The sequence below is a fragment of the Canis lupus genome, chromosome 3, assembly GCF_003254725.2.
Source record: "Canis lupus dingo isolate Sandy chromosome 3, ASM325472v2, whole genome shotgun sequence".
NCBI lineage: Eukaryota > Metazoa > Chordata > Mammalia > Carnivora > Canidae > Canis > Canis lupus.
Window position 1 is genome coordinate 32,249,133 of NC_064245.1, and position 20,906 is coordinate 32,270,038.

The 20,906-nt window shown below is 41.4% G+C and overlaps 1 protein-coding gene across 1 annotated transcript in view; it reads left to right on the plus strand.

The window, feature by feature from the left end:
* The window catches only part of OCA2 (OCA2 melanosomal transmembrane protein), a 452,602-nt gene that overhangs the window by 128,622 nt on the left and 303,074 nt on the right, over window positions 1-20,906 (plus strand). Inside the window, exons 10-14 of the mRNA XM_025437625.3 lie at window positions 10,835-10,906; window positions 12,311-12,376; window positions 15,028-15,084; window positions 16,504-16,628; window positions 19,777-19,915. Of these exons, the coding sequence (XP_025293410.1) occupies window positions 10,835-10,906; window positions 12,311-12,376; window positions 15,028-15,084; window positions 16,504-16,628; window positions 19,777-19,915 (459 nt within the window). The remainder of the gene's footprint in view (window positions 1-10,834; window positions 10,907-12,310; window positions 12,377-15,027; window positions 15,085-16,503; window positions 16,629-19,776; window positions 19,916-20,906) is intronic.

A 20,906-nucleotide genomic window follows, 5' to 3' on the forward strand; every position in this document is an offset into this window, starting at 1 on the left:
CCTCAGACCCCACAGCCCTGTGTTCCAGCATCCACCTCACATCCCACAGCCTCCTGTTCCCACATCCACCTCACACCCCACAGCCCCCTTTTCCAACATCTGTTTCACACCACGTAGCCCCTTGTTCCAGCATCAATTTCACAACGCATAGCCTCCTGTTGCAGCATCCTCCTCATACCTCATACCCTTGTTCCAACATCCACTTCACACCACACAGCCCCCTTCTCCAACATCCATCTGACAACCCACAGACCCCTGTTCCAACATCCTCCTCACATCTAGTGCCTCCTGTTTCAGCATCCATCTCACACCCCACAGCCCCCTGTTCCAGCATCCTAATACCCCCCAGCCGCATGTTCCAGCATCCACCTCAGTCTTCATAGCTTCTTTGTTCTAACATCTCTCTCAGGCATGTGTCCAAATCTCCAAGCTCATCAGGTACATTTTTGGCATCTTATTTATCACAGGTAACTTCTTATAAAAATTTTTCTACTCTATAAGTTGAGTTGCCATTTTCCCCTACCCTTTATGTCAATTTTCTTATGGACTACTGCCCAGCCTTGAAAGCCTTGCTACAGATTTTAGTTTTTTTTTTTTTTCTGTAGCATCTTACTTCTGGACCTATTTCCAAGTTAGTAAACATTTTCTGTGTCCATACCTCTTCCAGACCTCCCACTGTATTACAGCCCACTGCTTTCTGCTCTGCTGTGACCTGATGGCAGGACTGTTGTCTGCACAGCACTTCGGAAGCTCTGCTAAGGTTGGCATTTGTCATCCTTGCTCTTGTGCCCTCAGTGGACTAGTGGGGCTGGGCGTTGACTCCCCGATAACCTGTGGCCCCTCTCAGGGTGCATGTTCTTTCATCTCTCCCTTCTGGATGCATCTTGAGAGGGGAATCTAAGTAGCAATTATGGTTTTTGAAATATTGCAGCAAGGCATATGTGTATCTATGCTTAACCAGCATCTCCTATGCCTGTTGACTAACAGGGTCTTCTGTTGAGCTAAGATTATCAACACTTCAAGGAAAGAACTCAAGATCTTTGAAAACTTAGTGTTCCATCCATCTTCCATGTCATATGAGACTCAGTAGAGCAATGGCTGAAAGTACTACTTGTGAGAAGGGAGCCTGACAGGTGGTGTGCATGGTGAGAGGTCATGGCAGATTCTAACCACTCAAGGATCATTCAAGTCCAATGTGATTAATCTAGGACAGAGTGAAGCAGAAGGCAGAGAACACTGATTCAAAGTGAAGATAATGTTTAGGTTCCAAGGCACTGGTTCTAATGAAGACCTAGATCACTGTAGTGTCCTTTGATAGTGTTCACTTTTTCCGTCTCTCTCCCCTTCTCCTCCCTCTCTCTTATCTTTTTCTCCTTCCTTTTTCTTTTTTCTTACATTAGTATAAGGCTACATTGTCAAAATAGCAGAATATGTAGTATTTTTTAATGTAATTGACATAACTGAATATAATTGAGTTAAGCCCTTGAGTAGATCATAAGGAATGCAGTTAAAGTGGAACTTTATCTTCATCCATGCAATCTACTTCTTTCTTTAAATTTATTTTTATTTTTTTTTCAATCTACTTCTTAATACATTAAAAGTGGCTTCCTACATTGACAGAGGCTCTGCAATTAGCATGACACCTGTCAAGGTTGTTGGAACTTGCAGGGACCAGAATAGTTTATCAACATTTTGAAGCAACTTTGCCTATGTTATTTGTAAAAATAATAGTTAAAAAGGCACTACATCACATAAAAGTGATCTCTGTGAGCACTGTTGAGAAAAGTTGCATTTCAATGTGGATTTTGAACTAAATTTCAGGTTTCTGTAGTATATCACACTTAATAGGCAAAGTATAGAGATACATTGTTGTTCATGAAAGCTGTTTCTAAAATGATTTGTAACCTCTGAGCAGAATGCATTTATCTTTAGACTTCATTAAATTATGAATAGTGCTTTTATTTATTGTCTTTCATGAAGCTTTCAGTGATTTTAATGTCAAGTGCGGTAAAAACCACTTCTGACCAATTAGAAAAATGTTTTATGTAATGCTTTTCAAAAATAGAAAAAAATAAGACAAATGTAATCTGCCTTGAAATCATGGTGAGAAGGAAAAGAGCTTTGTTTATATCTTGGCAACCTGCCTCCTTGGGTTGGACACGGGGAAATTAACATACACTCAGGCTGCTGAGAACTCACTCAAGGCTCCCTGCTGTTTTGAAGTTTTTTTGATCTGCAACATTTTCCTTTAATTCTTTCTTACTGTTCTTTTTCTTTCTTATATACACACAATCAAAGCCAGAAAGATGTAGTTTTTTTTTTGTTTTGTTTTTTGTTTTTTGTTTTTTTTTTTGCAAATTGTTTTGAATGAGAAATTGATGTCGTTTTGGAATATAGGTGAGGTTTGGTGGGGTGAAGTCTGGAGCCTGATGACCAATCAAGAGTTCTTGAGACGTCTTTGGTGCAAAATGGCGGTTTTATTAAAGTGCAGGGACAGGACCTGTGGGCAGGACAAGCTACTGCCCGGGGGTTGTGAGGGGTGGCTGATTATATACCTGGGAGCTGGGTAAGGAAAAGGGAGATTTCAAAAGAACTTTCATATGCTAAAGAGGACCTACAAGGTGCTGAAGGCTTTGCCTTAGTCAAGTTAAGGTAGTTTTCCCCTCTAGTAAGGCATTAACATTAAGACGGTTGGGAGTTTCCTTCTGGAGGTTAGGTTATGCTAAGAATGCTTTTTTCTTGTAAATCAGGCATTTTGTAAACTGAAGGAGACTGGGTCTATAAGTTAACTGTTTTTCCTGTTAGCTTTAGGGCAACCAAGAGTGCCTGAGGAACATCACACACATCCCACTCAGGAGTGTTGGGGGTGGGGGTTGGGGGGATGGAGGGGAGGTGCAGGGCGTGAGCTTGTGCTTTGTCCTCAGCTACCCTTCTGTCCCCCATCAGAATGAAGAAATTAAACCCAAACTCTCTTGACCATGGCCCAATTGCCTGGCCCTGACTACTGGCACTTCCTCTCTTTCCCTTCTGCCCCTGACACTGCAGCCCTTTTTGGCCATGGGCACCTATTCAGAGCTGCCTCCCCTCCTTCCCTGGGTGTCCTGTGTTCTGAGTGTGTCATTTTTTCAGGCCTCTCTGTCCCAGGATCTCACTCTGTTTACCAAATACTCATTTCTTGTTTATGGGAACTGGTCTTTCATGGCTGAGTTCTCAATGCTGGGAGCAGTGCTCAGTGCACTATTTTGCTCTGGAATTTTCTGATTAAAGTAAGCATCTTGTTATGAAAGCTCCTTATATTTTGACAGCATTAATTTCAGCTTTCCAAATTTAGGAGGATATTGCCATAGAATTCTGGAATGAGAAAGGATCTTTGGGGTCATCTCATTTGACCTCATATATTCTTTTTCTTTAAAAAATTATTATTATGTTGTGCCCAAGATCGGGAATCCGAGAAACCGCCAAGGAGCCCACACCGATGCAATCACATGAGGGTTTATTTACAAGCTCGAGCCTGGGTCCAGGTATACCCGACCCAGCGGAGCAGGGACTTGGACCCAGAGACTAAGAGGCTTAACAACTTTATAGGGGCCAGTGGCCAATGGGATACGCAGAAAGTTGCACAGTCATGCTGGTCCGCTGAGCCGGATTTCCGGTTAGGGTGTGTCCTGGTCTTTGATTAGGGCGAGGCAGTGCCCTAAGTAATAAGCAGGTCAGCACAAGGCGGGTGCAACCCAAAATAGGGTCAGTCCTGCTCTGCTTGTCCAGGGGTAGGGGATTTTGTTCAATTTCCTGGGTCCCACAATTATTATTATTATTATTATTATTATTATTATTATTAGCTTTTTTATTGTAAGTGATATGGTGACTGGGATCCTAAATTCTATCCTTGATTCCTTGATTTAAGTTTAGCAATGACTTGGGGGGAGAGAAGTGTTGTGCCCAAGATTACGTATCTGAGAAACCACCAAGGAGCGGACACCACATGGATGCAAACACAGGAGTGTTTATTTACAAGCTCAAGCTTGGGTCCAAGTGTACCCGACACAGCGGAGCAGGGACTTGGACCCTGAGGTGGGTTCCAGTTTAGTTTTAAGGGCTGGTCTAGAGGTGGAGGAATTCCTCAAGTTCTGCTTACATTTTGATATGGGGCCTTCAAGGGCATGGAGCTCTGTTCTCATTCTAATATGGGGCTTTCTAGGGCATTAAGCTATAAGCTGTTTTTTTCCTGTAACTGAAGTAATGTAAAGTTCAGCTTTTATTCACAGGGGACTGGGATGGCTGTACTTGAGCTAATGCTGAACTTAAAGTGGAATGGCCTTAATTTTCTCGGCCTCCACAGAAGCAATGCCTTTTTTTTTTCTAATTAAAATTTTAATTTTGACATAGGTGCATATTCACATGTAGTTGAAAGAAATACAGTGATTCCCCGTAGTCTTAATCCACTTTTCCCCAAGGGTAATGTTTTGTAAATGTAGGGATGGGAAAAATTTCCCTTCTTCTCTCCTACATTTTTTTTGGCTAATCTTTTAGGGTTCCTAGAGCCAGTTCCAACATGAGAAACCCCCACAACATCAAGGAATTCTCAGGCATTCTACTGGTGCCTGAGAACTTAACTCAATTATGACACTATTTACTCATTGGTAGCATCAGACTCCATAGGTGAAGCATTCAGTGCCCTCCCCTGACTTCAGAAACCAGCCGGATAAGCCTTAGGTTTCTGACTGACTGGCAACAAGTTAGAAGTTCCAACAACCTCCTCCTTAGGTTCAATTAATCTGCTAGAGTGGCTCACAGAACTCAGGGAAATACTTACGTTTACCAGTTTATTAAAAAATGTGAAGAGATCACATGATGAAGTTTTGGAAAATAGGTGAGGTCCAGAGCCAATGATCAAGAAAGAATTCTTGAGACATCTTTGGTGCAAAATGGTGGTTTTCTTAAAGCACGGGACAGGACCCAGGGACAGGAAGAGCTACTGCCCCCAGCCTCTGAAGGGTGGCTGATTATATACCTGGGGGCTGGGAGGGGCTTGGGGATAGCATACTCTCTAAGGAATATTTGGAAGCAAGGTTTCCAGGACCTTGAGGGGTCTAGCTATTGTTGGGAAAAGGTCACTTATTACCATCTAATAAAACTTGAGTCATGAGACCCTTCAGATGGATATCTGTGGGCTATGTGCTTGGGGGATGATTGCCAACATGTATCTTGGGGGTTTAGAGATAAAGGAAATTTCTGAAGGAACTTTTATATGTTAAAGTAGACTTACAGACTCCTGGGGGTCGGGCTTATATTGCCTTTTGCCTTTAGCAAAATATGAACATTGAGGCAGTTGAGTCCATAGAGGAATGTCCCTTTGCCTGTTTCAAGGACTTGTCAATGTGCTGCCTGGGGCTCATGCTTTGTCCTCAGCTAGCCCTGTGTTCCCCCATCAATACATAGGGCAAGGTCCCCAAGGAAAGAGCTTCTGTTCTCATGGAGCTTGGCGCCCAGCTTGGTGGCATGTGGAAGTGTTCTGGTTTCCCAAGCATGGAAGCTCTCTGAAGAAAAGGACCAAAAGATATCCTCTTGGGTTTTTATGGAGGCTTCTTTACACAGTCATGATTAAGTAAGTCATTGATTTTTGGTTAATTCAGCTCCTCTATCTTCTCTGGAGGTTGGGGAGTGAATCTAACAGTTTTAATCCTCTAATCACATGGTTGGTCCTCCTAGCAACCAGCCACTGACCTTGAGTGTGGTCCAAAAGTCACCTTCATTAATGACAGAACACCTATTTCATTTGTTTATTTATACTTATTTATTTAAATTTTTTATTTAAGTTCCAGTTAGTTAACATATAGTTTAATATTAGTTTCAGGTGTATAATATCCTGATTCAACACTTCCATACCACACCTACTGCTCATCACAGCAAGTACACTCCTTTTTTTTTTTTTAAGTTTTTGTTTAAATTCTAGTTGGTTAGCATACAGTGCCATATTAGTTTCAGGTGTACAATTTAGTGATTCAGCACTTCTGTATAATACCTCATCAACACAAGTTGATATATATATAATATATATATTATATATTATATATATATATGCTCATCATCACAAGTGCACACCTTAATCTCATTTCACTTTAATAGCTCTGAAATATTTCTAGGAACTGTGGATGAAGACTAGATATATCTGAGGAATGAATGTTGGTCATCCAAATCACAAAAGATATATTTTTTTATCATCATTATATCACAGTTGGTTTGATTATTAATTTGGCAGAAAATAAATAGAAGAAAACAAACTAATTTTGTACATATAGGAGCCCCCCCTCCCATAGGAGATTTAAAGAGAAATGACCAAGTAGGCAGCTTTTATGGCTTTTAGACAAGGAAACAATAAATTTGTGAAGAATTGACAAAACAAAGGGTCTTGAGTAATAGATTAGTGAAGTAACAAGGTTTGTTGATATAGTCTTCTCAGCCCTAGTTCCCTGTTTCTGGAGGTGAGGATGGCATCTGCCCTTCTAGTACAGGGAGAGTACCTTTCACATACATAGGTGTTTTTTGTTTTCTTTTCAGGAGGACAAAAAAGGTTTAGAGTGTCTTTTGTGCAAAAGCTGTTTCTTTAAAAATAATCAATTTTTAAAATTTTTATAAATTTATTTTTTATTGGTGTTCAATTTGCCAACATATAGAATAACACCCAGTGCTCATCCCATCAAGTGCCTTAGTTTCTGGCTGTTCCCTGATCATGGTTGTCTGTCACTGCCTAGACATCGTGCCTTGACTATTATGTAAATAGGAAGCAGCCTCACTCACATTTCATTTTGGAGGTACTGGCCTCCTGCAGGGGTCATGTGAGAGGATGGGGTGGTTCTTAACTCAGGAATCCCTAACTGGTGGGCAGAGGTGCTCTCTGCCATGTTCAGAGGCCCTGGGTGTCCATCTGTGCTGAGGGCAGAGGGGCTCCCTGCTGTGTTCACCAACCCTTAGCACCTATCTCAGTCTATTTAGGCTGCTATAATGCAATACACTGACTGGGTGGCTCATCAACAAATTTATTTCTCACAGTTTTGGGGATGCAGAAACAGTCAGACTATAATATTCTACTCCTGGCCTCCCCAAACTCATGTCTGAGTTTGCATTCTGAAATGCAAAATACATTCATTCTATTTCAATAATCCTAAATGTCCTAACTTGTGCCAGCATTAACTTAAAAGTGTAAAGTCGGGATCCCTGGGTGGCGCAGCGGTTTGGCGCCTGCCTTTGGCCCAGGGCGCGATCCTGGAGATCCGGGATCGAATCCCACATCGGGCTCCCGGTGCATGGAGCCTGCTTCTCCCTCTGCCTGTGTCTCTGCCTCTCTCTCTCTCTCTCTCTCTCTCTCTATCATAAATAAATAAAAAAAATTAAAAAAAAATGTAAAGTCCAAAGTCTCATCTAAATAGCATCTAAATCAGATATGGATGAGACTCAATGTATATCTGGAAGCAAATTTCTCCCTGCTTTGAACCAAAGATGTTGAATCTGTGAACTTAATTAAACATGTTATGTGCTTCTAAAATGCAATGGTTGAACAGGGATAGAATATATATTCGTTTTCCAGAAGGTGGAAATAGGAAAGAAGAAAGGATTGAGAGGTCCCTGGCAAGTCCAAAACCAGTAAGAGTCCTGTCCTCTCTGTTTTGGTTAGCCCTGCCCTGTGACTTTGCTGGGCACACCCTATGCTGCAGGCTGGAATCAAAGGCCCATGGCTCTGCTGGTCTATTGTTGTATTGGGCATTGCTCCAGCAGTGGCTTTCTGTTGTGATCTTGTGTTCTTGGTGGTCCTTTGCTTGAGTCCATGGCCTGAGGCTCACAGGGCCATCCTTCAAAATCTAGGTGGAAATAGCCGTACCCCTTGTGCTTTGCTGGGTGCACCAAGTCCACTCGAACCCACAATGTGAAGCAGTGCCAAGCAGCACTGGCCTGCCCTTTGAAATCTTTGTGCCGTGTAGGACCTTTCACTCTGGGCCTAGAATGGGTGGGGCAGCTCTAATGGTCTCTGAAGTACCTTCTATGGACTATTCTTTCATTGTGTTGGATGGTAGATCTTGGCTTCTGTTTAGATGGCAGATTAATCTCTCCATTGTCCTACCTTCTGTTGAGATGTCAGATACAAAATGATGACCTTATCAAATTTGGCTGTGCCCTTTGTGTTCTCTCCTGAATAAACTTTCTCATTTCTTTCAGTTTGGATAGGCTGAGAATTTTAAAGTTCAGCTTCCTTTTTGATTAACAATTCCATATTTAAAAAAAATTATTTGAAAGAGAGAGAGTGAGCATGAGGCAAAGAGAGCATAACAAGCAGACTCCCTGCTGAACAGGAAGCCCAATGTGGGACTCAAGCCCAGGATGCTGGGATCATGACCTGAGCTGAAGGCAGACACTTAACTGACTGAGCCACCCAGGCACTCCAATTTCATCTTTTTTTTTTTTTAAATTTTTTTATTTATTTATGATAGTCACAGAGAGAGAGAGAGGCAGGCAGAGACACAGGCAGAGGGAGAAGCAGGCTCCATGCACCGGGAGCCCGATGTGGGATTCGATCCCGGGTCTCCAGGATCAGGCCCTGGGCCAAAGGCAGGCGCCAAACCGCTGCGCCACCCAGGGATCCCCAATTTCATCTTTAAGTCATTTCTCACTTCTCTCATTTTACTCAAAGCATTGAAGAGTAACCAGGCAGCTCCTGAAACTTTTTGCTTAGAAATCCTCAGCCATCTAATTAGCTAATGTCATCCCTTATCAGTTGTACCTTGCACAAATTAGGATACAAACAATTGAATCAAGTCCTTTGCTACTTTATAACAAGGATCACCGTTTCTCCAGTGTCTAATTGCATGTTTCTCATTCTGTCTGAGACCTCCTCAGAATGGCCTTTACCATCAATATTTTGTTTACCACCACCATTTTGTTTATGAACACTTAGGTATTCTCTATGAAGACTGAGGTTTCTCCTCGGACAGTTCTCCTCCTTCTGAGACCTCACCAGAATTGCTTTTAATATCATTAGCAGCAATGTAGGCTTTTCCTGGTGTATCCTCCCAGACTCTTCTGCCCTCTACCCATTACCTAATTCCACATTTTTAGGTATTATAGCAGCATCCTCACTTCTCAGTACTACTATAACAAAGTGCCACAAACTGGGTGGCTTATAAATGATGGACATGCTTTCACAGTTCTGGAGGCTGGAAATGCAAGGTCAAGATGCCAGCTTGTATCCTCATGTGGTGGAAGGGGCAAGGGATCTCTCTGGATCCTCTTTTATAAGGGCACTAATCCCATTCATGAGAACTCCACCCTCACTACCTCCAAAAGCCCACCTTCTAATACCATCACTTTAGGGATTAGAAATTCAATATATGAATTTTGGGAGGACACAAACATCTAGACACATGCAGCAACCACAGCAGCATGATACAGTTTTAGAACATTTCATCACCCCAAAAAGACTCCCAGGGCCCATTTGTGATCAGTCTCTATTGTTACCTCCAGCCTTAGGCAACCCTGATCTTTCTGTCTCTCTAACCTATTCTGAACAGTTCATTTAAATAGAATGACACAATATACAGTCTTTTGTGTTTGACTTCTTTCACTTTGCATAATGTATTTTGGGTTCATTCATAGCATAGCATGTATCAGTAGTTCTATGTTGTAACTTATACTACTTTTTATTATCCACTTACCATGGATAGACATTTGGAATGTTTCCAGTTTTTGCCTCTTTTGAATAATGTTGCTATGAACATTTATGCTTTTGTGTGAATTGTTAAAAGATACATCAAGGCATAGTAAATTTTTAAGAGTTTATTTGAGCAAAAATTAGTTTGAATTGGCCAGTGCCAAACTGGAATTACTTAGGGAGTGCTCTACCAACAGTAGCTATAGGAAAGACTTTTTCAGAGAAAAGGTGGAGGAAGCATAGTAAGGAAATGATTTGATTAGCTATAGCTTAAGGGTTTGCCTTATTCAGGAAGCCTAGTTGACTGTTTATGATGAGTTGTCTTTAGATTTTGATTTCTTAATCTTGAGGCATTTATTACAGGCCTAGATTTTGGTTTGCTTTTGTAGGATGAAAAGGTGTTAGAGGCACATTTAATTTAATATTTAATGGCCTTATTTAATTAATTTAATAGGACATATGTTTTCATTTCTCTTGAGTAAATTTCTAGGAGTGGAATTTCTGGTCATATGGTAATTTATTATTTAACTTTTTAAGAAACTGCCAAACTTTTCCATGATGGCTGCACCATTTTACACTCCTACTAGCAATGTTTGACGGTTCCAGTTTCTCTACATCCCTGCCTTTCTTCATATTTTGTTTCAGAAATTCCATGCCCATTTGAATTATAATTAAATAGAAAAAATACTTTCATGATTCAATGAAAATACTGAAGTCTCAATTAGATTAAGCATTTGACTATATACTTCTGGTTTAATAACAGTCTCAGTTAATTGGTCAGAATTGATTTATGTTGTGGAACTAATGGTCTAATTGCCTAGGGATTATATGGTAAATAATTAATGACAATTTACTGCAGCCTTCCTTTTAGAACATACTTTAGCCTTCTGCTTCTACTTCTGGGTCATCTAATAATTCAGGAAATGAAATCAGCTTTCTTTAGAAGGCAGACTGGTGCTGTATGTGTCTCTGGGGTGTCTAGACTCTGAAAGAAAAAGACCCATGATTTATTTATTTTCTTATAGATATAGTATAGAATGGGCGACATTAACAGATACTAATAGCAAGATAGGATTTTGTGCATTTTAAACCTCTATGGACTGAGATAAAATAATTTCCTGTGTTCCTTTCCAGATTGTTCACAGAACACTGGCAGCCATGTTGGGTTCCCTTGCAGCATTAGCAGCGCTGGCTGTGATTGGAGATGTAAGTTGTAATGTTTTGAGTCAATGGCTTAACACTCGATAGAGTGTGAGATTCAAAGACAGTCCAGGAATTAGGCATTACTGGTGATTTTCATTCCTTTATATACTATTTCCACATTTATCCCTCAGGAACCCTACTAGAAGCATGAACTAAAAACTTTATCACCATTGATGAGTATTTTTCATTTGACTTTATCATACACACTTTTTTTATTCCCTATTTTAGCTGAGGAAAAGGTCATCATAGTCATTCATTGGCTAGGGCTATATAGCTGAGTGGTGTTAGAGTTGACTCTGGGTACTGTCAACCCTTGGGATCTAGAGGGGGCCATCCTGCATGGAGCAGAGGTAGGAAATGATGAGGTTAGGGTTTTGTCTTGCAGATACCAGGAGGTCCCTAGAGATGCATGTTTGGGATGGATGGCACCCCATCAGTGTCTGTGCATGGCTTGTCTGGCAGGAGTATAGGCGTGAATGTAGGAAGGCAGGAGAGGCCAAGCACTCACTGGAGATGGAGGCCTGCCATTGTTTGAGGAGCAGTGCTGGAACTGAACAAGGTGGGAGCATACAGAACTGCATTTGGAAACAACTTTATGGAATTCACAGGAGTGTTTTGCTAGGTGCTACTACAGACCAGTCAGTCAACCAAAGAATAATAACTGGCTTAAAAAACTATGTGGAGCCATGCTCAGTTATTTATTTTATTTTTCTTAGTTAGATCTTATATAAACAATACTAACTCTAGGGTAAAATGTCCCAGAGTCCTAAAACTTATACATAAACCACTATTATTTTTATTTTAATTAACTTTAAGGAGCAGTATAATAGTAGTTATTTTATTTTTATAAAATTTTAATGTGGCATACAGCCTGGACTGTGGGTATCTCCCTGGGCCACCCATAGTCCAGGTTGTGAGTCCTCTCCCAACAACCAGACTCTCACACTCCATGTTCCCAGTTCCCCATGACCCCAGCCTTCTCTACTCTGCAGAATTGTTAGAAGATGAAGTAAGAGTTGATAGACAACTGGTGAGTAGGACAAGTGTGTCCTTTAGTTATAGCCATCTTGGCCTCATGCCCCAACACCAAGGAAGGCATCTAGGGACCTCAATAACCTCAGGGGTCAATCCTATAATTCAGGCTAGAGTTCTTCATGGAGTTGCCAGGGACAAGATTTAAGAAATTTGCTTTTCTTATTATCAAATGCATAGACTTGACATTATTATGCCTTGGGTCACAAGTGATTTTCATCAGTGATATATTCTAATTTCAAAGGCAAGGGGATGGTATGATTTTTGACTCTGGCCCAATGAGTGGGGTTGCCCTAAAGAGCAGCACATTTTTTACAGCTTATCACCAGGAGGATGATGCCCAAGATTAATTGGAAATTTGTGCTTTGATTGTAGAGACCCAGCCTGACCCATGTGGTGGAGTGGATTGATTTTGAGACGTTGGCCCTACTATTTGGCATGGTAATTACAATCCTCCCAGTGGGACACAGTTCCAAGCTTGTGTAACCCAGCACCTTCTCTTTTGCTGCTACTGTGGATAATCTTTTATTATATTAAAAAAATTGTACTGCTTGACAATTAGGGCTTGATTAAGAAGTATTAGTGCAGGTCTAGACAATTTTTCCTGTGGAGGAATAGAATAATTAGTGCTCTGGTTAGTGGTGGAGAATTGCAGTCACAGGCCTTTCTGATAGTTGAATAATATTGCCATTTAGAAAATTTAGCAAAGTTTTTGAGTTACTTCTCTTAAAATATAAAATGGAATATTCTAAATAAGTGAACCAAGTAGTTTTGGTGATTGGAAAAACACTGTAATTACATGGAAAAAGGAAGAAATTGTCCCTGAGTAATAGTTCGTGTGTTGTAAACTGATTTAACTAGAATAAGTGAAATCTGATAAGCGCCTGGACAGCAATGGGAATGCTGCACATGTTCTTGAACAGACCCCACAACAGCTAAGTAGCCTAAAGGAGGATTTTCCCTTTCTGGTAAAAAAATCCTACTCTGTGTAAAGCAGGTTACTATATTTCCTCATTTTCCTTGGTAACATTTTATCCCCCCTGGTAGTCATAACAGAAGGCCATGCTGCTATAAGCTTCAATATGATCCAAACTAGCTGCCTCCTCTAGAGTGTAAAGAGATAGATCAGTGCTCTGAACTCAGGCTTTATAGAGAAGTTCATAATCACGTTGGTCCTGAAAAGTATATACTAGGGCCTGGGCATCTGGAAAGAAGAAGGAAGATGTCTCATAAAATAGGTCAAAAAACACTTTAGGTGAGTTGTGTATTAGTTTGCTGGGGCTGCCATAATAAAGTACCACATTTAACAAAAGAAATTTATTTCCTCACTTCTGGAGGCTGGATTTCTGAGACCCAAGTGTCAGCAGGGTTGATTCCTTCTGAGGCCTCTCTACTGGACTTGCGGATGATCATCTTTCCCCTGTATCTTCACATGGTCTTCCCTCTGTGTGTGTCTGTGTGCTCATCTCTTCTTATAAGGATACCAGTCATACTGGATTAGAGCTTCACTTTAACTTATTCTGAGGTACTGGGGTTAGGATTTTACCATAGGAATTTGTGGGGGAAAGTGGCACAATTGAGCCCATAACAAATGGTTTAATTTTTTCCTAGTTGAAGTCAGTTCAGCAAGCTTCTAGGATTCTAGAAATTTGGAGGTGGAAAGATAGTCTATATATCCAGGCTGCTCCCTTTGCCTCTTTATTTCATGGCAGTCAGCCACCCATGGGGCCACTGACCGCAATTCCTGAGTCTCAGTCTCTTCTGGATAGTTTTGGCAGCAAATGTGTGGACTAGCTTCCACAATGGAAGACAACACAGGACCTACTCATTCAATTCAGTTCATGTGAAGTGTTTATTGTTGAGTGAAGCACCACATTCTATAGACAGGTGGCCATTTGGGTTAGGATGAACATTGATGGTTACTATAGACAAGGTGGATATTTGTACTGAGCCTAAACTGATTTTTGGAAATTTTCATTTTGTATAGTATATTTAAAAGACTATATTGAGCCTACTCTTTTCTAAGTACTTTAATTTACAAAATTTAATTGAATTTTTATAACAGCCTTACAAGGAACAAAACTTTAGAGGTGAGGTAAGAAAGCTAAAGTACAGAAAATTAAATAATTTTGTTTGGACAAGATTTAACTGCTTCTAAGCGGCAGAGTTAGTACTTGCACATGCATCTTCTCACTCCAAGTTTAATACATTGGTATATTACCATCTTCAGAGATGGAATAAAGAATCTTCCAGAAAGTTCAAGCTGGTTGAAATGTCTGGTTGATTAGATATGTAATAAATGGGACATTACTTTTTGTTATTGTCTCTATGTTATCACTAGAAAGAAGCACAAGTTCTGGGTTCAGGTAGAACCAGAGAATAATCATTTCAATGTAACTGCTCTTATTTGTGTGTTTTGATCAGATTGGTGATGAAAATCTGTTTAACTATTTTAGGAAACAAAATATAACCCAGTTTAAAAACCTTAAAGTGTTTAATTGTTGTTTATGTGGACATGTATGTGCAGAAGGCCACATTCCGGCTCATTTCCTCTGCTGCTTTTAGCTTTGTGACTGTGAGCAAGTCATCTTCCTTTTCTGCCCCCTGGTGTCCTGGGCTATATAATAGAGAGTAATGAGGGGGGCTTGGGCGGCTTAGTTGGTCTGGCTCTTAGTTTTGGCTCAGGTCATGATCATGTGTCCTGCATCAGGCTCCACACTGAGCACAAAGTCTGCAGGTCTCTCTCCCTCTGCTCTCCCCCTGCTCTCTCTCTCCCTCAAATAAATAAAATCTTAAAAAAAAAAGAGTAATGATAATATCTGATGTTCTTGTGAAGATTAGGTGGAATGATAGTGTACCTAGGGTATATATTCCTGGATAAAAATATAGAGCTGCACACCTGCTAATAAGAGGCTTCATTCAGGAAGTTAGTAAGTGGACTACACTCAGCAAGAGAGCAAGAAGCTTCATGAAGTGACAGCTTTCATGCAGAGGCCAGAGCTGAGATTTGCAACTGATCACTCCAATGTCCTTTCAGGATGGCGCATTGCTAAAAGAGTCTCCTTAACTCCTTTTTCTGTTTTTCCCTACAGATGATCTTAGTAGCTATATTTTCGGAAACTGGATTTTTTGATTATTGTGCTGTAAAGGTAGGTTTGATGTGGCATTTAATATTTATGTATTAATTAATTTTTTTTGCCATGATGTATTCAGTTAATAAAACTACCATTTAAAGCAAATATTTTGGGATCCCTGGGTGGGTCAGTGGTTTAGCACCTGCCTTCGGCCCGGGGTGCCATCCTGGAGTCCCGGAATCAAGTCCCGCATTGGGCTCCTTGCATGGAGCCTGTTTATCCCTCTGCCTGTGTCTCTGCTTCTCTCTCTGTGTCTCTCATGAATAAATAAAAATCTTTTTAAAAAATAAAGCAAATATTTTAAAGTTCCATTCTCCTTTTCAAAATCACAGCTGTTAATACAGGGTACAGTTGCTGTGCAGAATTAGATGGCTCTGAGCAACTTTCATGTTCTCAGTAAACTGAAGAAGGAAATCAAGGAAAGGAGTATTTGAGTTGAATGTTTGTGTCACATTGGTTAAATTGGCAAGTTGAAAGCTACATATCAAATATTGTTTTGCATTTTAGAGCATCTAAATATTTCAACTTCTGATTACTTGCCTTTTGGTGAAATAATTTCAATGATTTCTTTCTAGTCATTGAACATCTAAATGTTCACTTTTATAACTGGAATCCTAGAGAATCTACCAGCACGTTCTAATTGCCAGACTCCGCTGGTGCTATATCACTCAGGGTTGGTGAGAGGAGATCTTGCCATGCTGTGCTAATGTGGAAGCTGATGTTGTACTTGATTTTTTTTTGTTTTGGAACTGGAAAGTTCTTTTAAAAAATTATTTACTCATCAAAGTCTTTGCAAACTCTGAAAGAGAACCATGCTATGATTTTTGCCATCTTTGTGTATCATCTTGTACCTTCAAATATCTGGCCTCTTCCCTCAATATCTTACTTATTTATTTATTTATTTATTTATTTATTTATTTATTTATTTATTTTTATTTATTTTTTTTATTGCGAGGGCACGGGAAGGGAGGGTCGGGGTAAAGGCCATTGCCGCAGTGTCTGATAGAGGGGCCTGCACCCGCTCCGTCCCCCGCGTCTCTCAATATCTTGATACTGAAAGTCCCAAAATCTTAAGTTGCCAACAATCTGCAGGCTTAAGGGTCACAGCCCAGTCTGTCTAATCAAAAGGAGGTTGCAAAATACTGGATAATGTTAAAGGGATACAGTGCTATCACTTTGTAATCAATGAACCCTCACAGGGGACTGTGAGGAGAATCAGAGGGAAGGAGTATAGTCCAACATGGATTCAGAATGTCCAGGAACAAGGTATCACTCCCTCATCTTAGCAAATGTAGGAATCCATGGGCTGAAGTTTCAATCCACCATGGAGTGTTTTCTTGGACTCCTAGTTCTTAGACTCCCTATGAAAAATCACATTTATTCTACAACCCCACTGATCCTGACCTGTTCTTTCTATGTGTGTGTATATTTTAGACATACCGACTATCTCGAGGAAGAGTGTGGGCCATGATCATCATGTTGTGTCTCATTGCTGCTGTCCTGTCTGCCTTCCTGGACAATGTGACCACATTGCTGCTTTTTACTCCTGTGACCATAAGGTATACAGAGTGGCCCTGCCTGGGCGTTAATCCAGGCTCATGGTGGTGTGCTCTGACTTCTCAATCTAGCCCCTGCTTTCCCTTTGCTGGTGTGCCCTGGTCTAGCCTATGTCCCCCAGGACCGTGATGCTCAGTGCTTTTGGCTATGGCTATGGTTTTGGCTATGGGTATAACTATGACAGCAGCAGTGGTGGCCACAGAAATATCTGTAGGAGTCAGAAGACTCAGGCTTTGCTGTCCCAGGATGAGGGACAGAGCATTAGTTGCTGGGAGTTCTTGTCCATTAGGCTGATCACAGGTGTAACAGAGCACAGTGTAGGAGCTCTTGCCATGTGGGCAGGAGCATGTAGCCAGGGACTGGGGAAGGTGGGGCAGCCATCTTGCTCTCACCAGGCTCCTTGGAGTGTTGTGGGATCTGGCCTGACAGTCTTACAACCCTGAAGTCATTACCTGAGCCAAAATCAAGAGTTGAGGGATCCCTGGGTGGCTCAGTGGTTTAGTGGCTGTCTTTGGCCAGGGACATGATCCTGGAGTCCCGGGATTGAGTCCCACGTTGGGCTCCCTGTGTGGGGCCTGCTTCTCCCTCTGCCTGTGTCTCTGCCTCTCTCTCTCTCTCTCTTTCTCTTTCTCTGTCTCTCATAAATAAATAAATAAAATTAAAAAAATCAAGAGTTGGGCACTCAGCTGAATGAGTCACACAGGTGCCTCCTTTTATCCATACTTAATGTTCTTTGTCTTGAAGATGGTTCTCCAGCATATCATGGTTTTTCCCTGCTTGGACCCATCATATCCTGGTACTCGGCTGATCCTAGGGAAACAGATACCCCCTGGGAGTTCAGAGGAGCAAGCTACATAATGAAAGGCCCTAGACAAGTCACTTTAGCTACATTGATCTGGGTTGTGCCTAACCCAAGCTACTGTTTTGAGGATTCTGTTGGATAAAAGACCCTCCTGGACTTGAGGCTGGAGACATAGCAAGTTCAAAGTGATCAATAAGGGACTACCTCCAGGGCTCAGGACTAATTCTAGATAATGACTTTGGCATTTGAAGACTGATGACTCTCAGAGGCAGAGGAGCCCAGGTGGGGGTGGTGGGGTGGTGGGGGGGGGGTGCAGCCCCATTTGTGCAGCCTGCAGTGTGCAGAGTTGGTCTCTTGCCCGAGCTTCTGCAAACTTGGCTGCCTCATCACTCCAGCATGTAGGCAGGGGTTTGGGGTAAGGGGACACTTGGACACAGGTTTCCTGCAAAGGGAATGTAGTACCTCCTAGTATGTGAGGTTCTTCTGAGAGCAAATGAAGGCTGGAATGAACATGTTTTAAGGGTGCTGGGAACAGTAACACATACTGCTGATGAAAGGCACCAAACTGCCTCGAGGAGACCTCAGGGGGCATAAGGCAGGCCACACTCATCTCCTCCAACTGAGGCAGCTCTGTTGCTGTCACTGGTTTGGAAACCATAGTATCACCCGCATGTGCCAGGTCCCAGAGTGTTGGTGCACTCTCTAACCACAGCTCCAGTGAGAGTGGGCTTCCAGGGGGCACCCATATTCCTGTCATCTTCTCAGCCTTGCTGGGATTTGTTTATATCCTCACTGTTCCAGGAACTAACTTTGTAATTTTATGTGAGAGTAGCAATTCCATTTATTAGTCTAAAAATTATATCTTTCAGATTCAAGTGTTAGTGTGCTTAGATTCACTATTTATATTACCATATTCTTCATGACTTTTTGAGCTTAATAACATTCTTTTGCCTTTGTCTGGAGTAGCGTTAGTCTTCACAGTTAAACAGCTAGGCCCATTTACATAGGATGCCATCTCTGTGCTTGCTCTGGCATTATTGATTAGTGTACCCTATTTATTTTCTTGCTGGAGGCAGATCCTGGGAGCTTCCCCAGCTGAGAGCTGCTGCTGCTGATGGTGATTGGGGTCTGATCCTCTTTTTGGACTTATTCCTGTCCCTGGTCCCTGGATACCGTTCCATTTTCAGCTTCCACATGGCTCTATAGGCTGATCCTCCCACAGATATGCTGATGGTTATGCATCATATCTGTGGGAGATGGGAGATGGTGGGAAGGACCTCTGACTGCAGCACCTTAGAGACCCAAGGCTTGGTATCTATATGGAAATGGACATTGTGGATGAGCAGGTGTGGTGGGCTATGATATGTTTCCCAAACCTTCTTTAAGGCAATTTTTTCAACTTTGTGCTCACTGGATCCACCTAAAGAGCTGTAGAATGCTGCTGCCCAGGCCTACTCCCAGGGCTTGGTGTGTCATGGGCTGAGCAGTAGGAATTTTCACAGGTTCCCAGATAAATCTAGTGTGCAGCCAAGGTAGGGAACCACAGCCGTAGAGTGTGTGCTACTTCCCTAAGGAAGAAGTCCATGGGTAAGTAGTTAGAAGGAAGGGGTGAGGAGACACATTAGGGCCTCAGCATCTGAGAAAGGGAAGGTGAGTAAGGAATTAGGCTGGTAGGCTTGGTGTGAGCTACTGAGTGGTGCTGCTTTGTATGCTGCCCCACCCCTGACTCAGAGGGGTCTGGTGCCCAGCATCCATTCACTTGTGCCAGGGCCTGTACAGAGGGAGGTGTGCTCCTTCCAGATCTGGGGGGGAGGAAGGTACATTTTCTTTTTTTTTTTATAAATTTATTTTTTATTGGTTTTCAATTTGCCAACAATAGAATAACACCCAGTGCTCATCTCATCAAGTGCCCACCTCAGTGCCCCTCACCCAGTCACCCCCACCTCCCCTTCCCCCACCCCTAGTTCGTTTCCCAGAGTTAGGAGTCTCTCATGTTCTGTCTCCCTTTCTGATATTTCCCACTCATTTTTTCTCCTTTCCCCTTTATTCCCTTTCACTATTTTTTATATTCCCCAAATAAATGAGACCATATAATGTTTGTCGGAAGGTACATTTTCACACTGATGGTTTACATGGGTGGTCAATTAACTTTCAGAGAAATGCACTTCTGAGGATCAACTGTAGCTCTGTAAACATTGTTGTTTTTGTTCATCCCCCAGCATTGCACTTCCTACAGGTGTGTATGTGCCTCCTCTGTACAAACAAGTGCTTTCAAAATATTTAGATTGCACATGGGCCTGTCACAACTGAATAGCATGGCTACTTTTACTTTCCTCCATTTATGACAGATTATGTGAGGTGCTCAACCTTGATCCAAGACAAGTCCTAATTGCAGAAGTGATCTTCACAAATATCGGAGGAGCTGCCACTGCCATAGGGGACCCACCAAATGTCATTATTGTTTCCAACCAGGAGTTGAGGAAGATGGTATGTACCAGTGTAACAGGATTGCTTTCAACAAATATAGATCCCAGCTTACTTGCCCATTTAACATTCTACCCAGTGTGGAAGCTTTTATTAGAAACCAAGCTCTTCTCTATCACTTCTTCATATTAAATGCTATTGGTTATCTCGAGAGGGGAAGTTAGGTGACTGATCCTCCAGTGTAGAGTGAAGTGGTCTGATGATTGGATTACGTGATCTACTTAGCCATAGTATATTTATATTAATGGGAACTGAGGTTTCTTCCAAGTAATATTAAGGATAAAATGATCTGTCCCCTTGCATTTTTCAACTGTGGTGGATGAATTTACTGAAGAATTTAAGATTTTTTTAAAGAGTCATAAAATGAAGGTCTTTAGGAATTTTTTGAAAGTTCTCATAAATATTAATATATTATTTCTTTATACACTAAAATAAAAGCCAAGTATTAGAGAGTTAAAATGGTATTTTATGTATCTTAAAAGAGTTAAAATTATATAATTTTCATTGTCATTTTTGGTCATTTGAATTTTCTCAATATCTCTTCTGTGAAGTATTAGCAAAAATGCTTCCAAATTAGTAACATTTATTATAGATGATATGTTTATGTGTGTGTCTGTGAAGTGTGTCAGTGTGTTTGTGTGTGTGTGCTGTCTTCTACAAAAATATTTAAGCCTTTGAGAGTTCATGGCTCTGAGGTGTTGGTAGCCATCTTGTAGACCCATGGTACTCCAGAGATTCAGGATATAACTTAGGTGGCTTTGTCTAAACTTTAATACTCCCTAGTTACCCTAGGAAATTGGCTGGCAACACTTATCAGTGTTGCTTCATGAACTGAACAGTATGCCCATTATCATGTTACCCTGCAGCACATCAGAAGGTGGCAGAGCCCAGCAATCTATTCTAGGGACACCTATCATCCAGGATAGGCATCATACACATTGGAGAGAACAATTTTAGAGAAAAATACTGTTTTATTTTTATTTTACAGTGATAC